This window comes from Nuphar pumila, chromosome 1 (genome assembly GCF_984573655.1).
Source record: "Nuphar pumila chromosome 1, dmNupPumi1.hap1.1, whole genome shotgun sequence".
Classification (NCBI taxonomy): Eukaryota; Viridiplantae; Streptophyta; class Magnoliopsida; order Nymphaeales; family Nymphaeaceae; genus Nuphar; species Nuphar pumila.
This window is the reverse complement of record NC_143249.1, coordinates 1,767,316-1,773,234: the sequence shown is the minus strand read 5'-3', so window position 1 is coordinate 1,773,234 and position 5,919 is coordinate 1,767,316. Positions and strand designations below refer to the sequence as shown.

Below are 5,919 nucleotides of genomic sequence, written 5' to 3'. Positions count from 1 at the left end.
ATTCAGTATATAAATTACAAAATTACATATCATAATAAAAAACCATAAAATCTAAAATAAATATGAGAAAAAATTTAGATTTAGCATGCATTCACTCAATAAATTATAAAAAATAGATTATAATCTAAAACTCCAAAAATATAAAGCATACATAAAAAAATTTAGATTTAGCATACCTTCCATGAGGAGGTCAAAGAGACTGCCGTTGTGAGTGAAGGACGCTGGAGCGGATGCCGCTGGGATCGAAGATGCCGCCAGTGGTGGCAGGCAGTCAGACGCAGTGGTGTCAGAGAGAGGGAAAACAAACATACAAAAAGAGAGAGGGGATGCTGGCGGTGGTGGTGGCGGAAAAGAGAGGGAGAAAGAGAGAGAGAGGGAACATAGACAAACAGAAAGAGAGAGGAGACGTCGACAGTGGTGGCCGAGAGACAGAGAGAGAGAGAGCCCACAAACGAGTGAAAAAGGGTTAGATTTTTTTTTAATGCATTTTTATTTTACTGGCACGCTTTTTATGTGTGATAGGAAAACTTTTTTTTTCTAGCCCAATTCTTTTTTATGCTAGAAAAATTATTTTTACTGGTGCACATTTAATGAATGCCAAAAAAAGTTTTTTTACTAGCACAATACATCTAGCATCAATATAACCCACATTTTCATTGGCGCTATGTAAAATCACACTAGTGAAAATGCTCTTTTACAGGCGCGCCATGGGGGACTCAGCTTGCAAGGAAAATATTGTCCTAATGACCTTTAACATGTGCCTAGCCGTCTTGTTTGTTTGGGAATCCTGGATTGTGACAGGTTATGGAAGGATAAACCACCTGACTGGTTTCCTTCTATGTTTGATTTGTGAACTGTAATGCATTATCATTTGTCCTGTTTGGGGTCTGCCTAACCCCAGCTTGCTCGTCCAAAAAAAAGCATATTTAGTGTCCACGAATAAGCCTTTTAATGGCTCGAGAATCGCCTCATTTTAACATTGTCATAAAATTTTTGCCCATTTTCATGTACACAATCTCGATTGCATTATTGCAAGAAAAAGGTGAACTGCATAACCACTGCGTACAGTAGCTCTTCTTCATAACTCCTCTGCCTTCCAACAGGGAGATCCTCTTGGCTCTTGCTAGACTATAAGACACCACAATATGATAAAAGGTCGGTCAAGCTAGTACAAGTCATATACTCCAAATCAGACCACTGAAGAAAGATTCAATCTGCCTCCTTTGAGTGGACCCCATCTTTCAGCCACTTCTGATATCCTTGATTATTGACCAGCCGTGCTCTTGTACTTTGTTTTGCAAGTTCTGAGCTTACTACTTTTGTTCAGTAAAAGTAAATCCACCTACAAACATGAGTGCGGATCTGGTCCAAGGCGCCATGGGTGGTTTTCTGTCCAAGGCCCCTTTGAAGTCATCCATCCTAAAGATGAATGGCCACCAGAACCCATAAAAAAAAAGTGGCCCCCCACCTAGATGGGCCCATAAAGATTTGTGATGCCATTCTTCTGGATGAATGGCATCAATAGTTAAAAAAATGGATGGCTGGAATTTGTCCAAAACTTGAAGCACTTGGGAAGTTGTATATGCCATTCATCTTCGTGATGAGCGGCTTCGGAGGTGCCTTGGAGAGTTTTCTGTCCAAGGCCCTTGGACCTCATCTGCTCTCTACAAACATGCCCATTTAATTTAATTAGCGCCTACCGGTCATATCTGGCCGGATTTAAATCCAAATCTAATATGCAAAAAACAGATTCGATCGAGTCAGTCCAGAAATGAATCGCATCTGATGAGGTAGGGTTGAATCTGGATGTGAAATATGTGGTAATACTAAATCCGGTAAAAAAAAGACAAAAAAAAAAAACAAGCGCCTTACATGTGAAAAATGCAATAGGCTTGGATTTTGATCTGAATCTGAATTAGATCTGACCCAAAACACTGATTCAAATCCAATCCGAATGAACATTTGGATCTTACTGGAAGGATCCACATCTAGAAACAACATGTCGGATTCGGATTGCATATCTGAGTATATCCAATCTAATTACACCTCTAGATTTAAGTAGGTCTCCCTATGGAAAAATTCTTTTCAAGAATTGACAAGAAAGGTGTTAAAACCTCGCATCAGGGTTGTCAATAATGGGTCCAATCTGATCCAGTCTAGGTCTCAGTAAGTTAGCTAAACGAAATTTCACATGTTTTACAGTAAATCTGTTTTGCCTATTGCTGGTCAAATTCGTGCCTTACAGGTCATGTGCCTTTGTTGGACCACATAAGGGGACTAACTTGAATCAGAATATCAGATACGGATTGATATGCTCCCGCGGTAAACAGATCCAATGTTTACTGAATTACTTTTACCTATATTTACCATACCACGATGGGGGTAAATTTTCAGCATTCCACTGTATAGCACTTTTAACATATATAGTCCACATCAAGCTAGTGTAAAGACAATGATCAAGAAGGGGCTCTGTACTTTGCCCTAATGGCTCCCCTAATATCAAAGGAGATAAGGGTCTGTGCCCAATAATCTCTAGACGTGCTACCATTAGTAGGCTTCCTAGTAAATGGACAGTGTACACAAACATATTGCAGGCCCCAACGCCATACATCTTGTAGGTATGCAGCTCTCAATGTATGAGAGAAAGGCATGTGTATGAATAAGAACAGTCATCAAAGACCAATACATAGCCCACGAGGCCAGGTTCCGCTCATCTAGTAAGAGCGACTTTTGAACATAAAACCTAGTTGATGGGATGCCATTGAGTACGAACCTATGGATGTACATCTCTTGCCTCAAGCCCGAAGTTGGGTGGACTTGGGGTTTTACACCAGTGAACTGGGTGAGCTAGGTGGGTTTTCTCCCGTTATCCAAAAATGAAAAGACAAATACTATATATGGTTTTAAGGCTTATATTCAAAACCTAACTAGGTTCATCTCCAGTCACAATATGATCAAAGAACATAAAGTCACAAACACACACACACACACACACACACACACACATGTAATACTTTTTCAGAAAATACATACACATACTACAAGATGTATATATGGGACTGAGCATCTAGTAAGTCAGGGAGGCCTTTACCATTAATATGGATCCAAAGGTATTAAACTTTTTCTTTTTAGATAACGAGAAACCCTCGTCCAGAACCGCCCCTTGCGAGATAAATGCAAAGGTATTAAATTAGTACATGGAGAATCAATCAAAATAAGAACACTGTCTATTTTTTACTGTGTAAAGCTGACGCTATAAAGCTCCCTTTTCTTGTTTGGTGAAACTCAGTGCAGTAGTGAAACACCAAACATCATTCTTGGCTCTACCATAGGATGGTTAACTTACATTAACATGAAGCAAGGCCCAAAAGCGGTTGGCGTAGGGTACATGTTACCAGGTTGTGCATTCTCCGTGTAACTAAAACCAAAAAAAAAATGTTAAAGATGAAGCAGTTTACCAATCATTACTAGAAACACCCTCCAAAATCCTGTATCAAGGACTAGAATTTAAACCCAAAAACAGCAAAAAAGAAGGGGAAAAAGAAAAGAAGACGGCTATAAAATGTGAAAAGAAAGAAAAAGCAGGTGGTCGTATGCCCGTATAAGGAAGCAATTAATAAGAAAGTATTCCCCTATAATAAAAAAATATCATGTGGGGGGAGTTTCTGACGGCTCCAGCTCTAGTGTACCAAATCCCTCTTTCCAAAGATGAATGTCATCCCTCTTTATTCGATAATCCTATGTTATTATCATCACGTAATAAATCTCCCCCTCATTTTTAACTCTTCTCGTAATCTGAGAAGAGTGGGGGCATGATTTCCTTTCTAGTATTATCAATATCTCATAGAAGATCTCTGCAACTCTGCATGGCTCTCTGATCACCGCCATCCTTCCAATCTGCAACATTCCTTGACGTAAGACAAGACGATGCAAAAAAGATAACAAAAAGTTGGAAATCTCTCAACCATCATTATCACCAACTAGGACAAATCGATGCTAGGCCATCCCCATTCTAACTAAAAGGATTAGAGAGCAAATGGGGGACCTCTTAATTGCCGGCCCCATTGAATCACGCACTACATATAACGGTTTGGATGGCATTGGGGTACAATCTTTTTGGAGGTGGCGTTAAACTTGTTTCCTGTTTGGGGTAGTAACTAGCAACTGCCTCCCCGATACCTTAGAAAGCCACTGCACAGAGACAAATGGGGATGTTTGGAATTTGGATATAGAAAGCGACATCTAGTGATCATGTGTTTGAAATTTTGAAATATGTAGACGGATATATTTTCTTTTGTTGATACATTACATACTGAGAGATTCTTTAGAAAGAGAGAGAAGAGAGGGTGGCGTGTTTGGTGGGGTTTTGTCAGAGGTAAAACCTAGCAAGAAAAGCACCACACGAAGAGAAACCCAGCTGTGATTTCATGTCTCTTGTGGAAACCCAGCTGGTAATGTGGAGTTAAGGGTCTTCACTGTTTTTGGAGGCAAGAATGTATCGTTATATCACGTCCAAATATGTTAACGATTTATCATTCTTGGGTCTTGATCTTGATTTCTTTCTTTTTCTTTTTCCTTTTGTTTTCAATTTTTATGTACTCCCCATTTTGGGCTCATGGCCCAATGTACAAGTTGTTGAAGTTTCATCACATATCATGCTTGTTCCATCAACCAAACATGTTGGTATATTATGGTTAAGGTGGCATTCAGTAGCCGACTCTTATCAAGCAGACTCTTCTCAAGACTACTGCCTTTCAATCTACATTTTCTCTCCCTTCTTTCTGTTTCCCACTTAATATAAAGATCGAAAGCTAGAGACAAGAAGCTAAACTGTTAGACCCTACCTTTTTCACACATGGACAGTGGTTGGTGCTTCTACATTCTTTTCTATGTTCTAGCCCTCTCCGCGGTCTCTAATTGGTTCCAGTTGAAGTCTGCAGAGGGTGAGTCCATTTCTCTTAAAATCTCCCGTCTCTTAAAAGCTCTCATTGTTCTTACAGTTCTTCTTTTGGCTAAAAACGTTGCCTTTCTTCCTTTTTTCTCATTCAGGTAGATCGGTATCCAAATTGCTTGAGGTTCCTAAAGTAAAATGACTAAAGCCTATTGCAAATATTTTCAAGTCTTTTCCTTATTGCTTCTCCCCTAGAGTTCCTTGTTCTTTTCTTGATAATGTATTAAGGTGAGCCTCATTTGCCAACATATACATCAGGTGGGGGCAGCTGAGGAAGAGAGCAAGATTGTATATGGAGGAGGAATGAAGGCTGTGATAGGTTCAAGACCTCCTAGATGCCAGAGGAGGTGTGCTACTTGTGTGCACTGTGAAGCAATACAGGTACCGGCCACTCCACAGTTCAAGAACGGAAAGAAGCAGACAGTGGTCTCTACCATAAGTTCAATAGGTAGTGACACGTCCAACTACAAGCCCATGAACTGGAAATGCAAGTGTGGAGACTTCATCTACAACCCATGATGACAGTCAAGTTCAATCCACTAACAAATGAGTGAGGGTTTGTGATTATGGAACAATAATGTGATGAATACGACCACCTGCTTATATTTTTGCATTTCTTTCTTCTTCTCTCTTAGTATATATTAAAAAGTTTTGTGGCTTTTAGTGATACATATTTCATATAGTTGCGTATAAAATATATTGTTTAGAATGTTTATGGGGTTAGGGATTATGAAGTATGTGTGGTCTGCATCGCCATCTGCAAACAATTTTGAATCGGGGAAAGGAAAACGTGAAGGTTGTAGGCCTGGCGTGTCTCTGTTGTGGTGGCAGAGAAATAGCAGAAGCCGGCAATATGGGCCATCAGAAACCTGATTCACGTTATTTACTTGAATCACACACACGCTATGGCGGTTCCTCCCACTGTCTTTTTATTTTCCCACTATTTGCATGTAAGGGTCGTTCCGGTC

At 39.9% G+C, this 5,919-nt stretch overlaps 1 protein-coding gene across 1 annotated transcript; it reads left to right on the top strand.

The window, feature by feature from the left end:
* Positions 1–4,855: 4,855 nt before the first annotated feature.
* On the top strand, positions 4,856–5,470 carry LOC149847651 (EPIDERMAL PATTERNING FACTOR-like protein 2). Its single transcript, XM_090001854.1, has 3 exons — positions 4,856–4,943; positions 5,050–5,057; positions 5,210–5,470. The coding sequence occupies exons 1-3, from the start codon at positions 4,856–4,858 to the stop codon at positions 5,468–5,470; spliced, it is 357 nt and encodes a 118-aa protein (XP_089857980.1).
* Positions 5,471–5,919: the final 449 nt, after the last annotated feature.

Bases quoted from the DNA above. Each gene is read 5' to 3' on its own strand.
- LOC149847651 (XM_090001854.1), top strand. From the start codon at position 4,856: ATGGACAGTGGTTGGTGCTTCTACATTCTTTTCTATGTTCTAGCCCTC.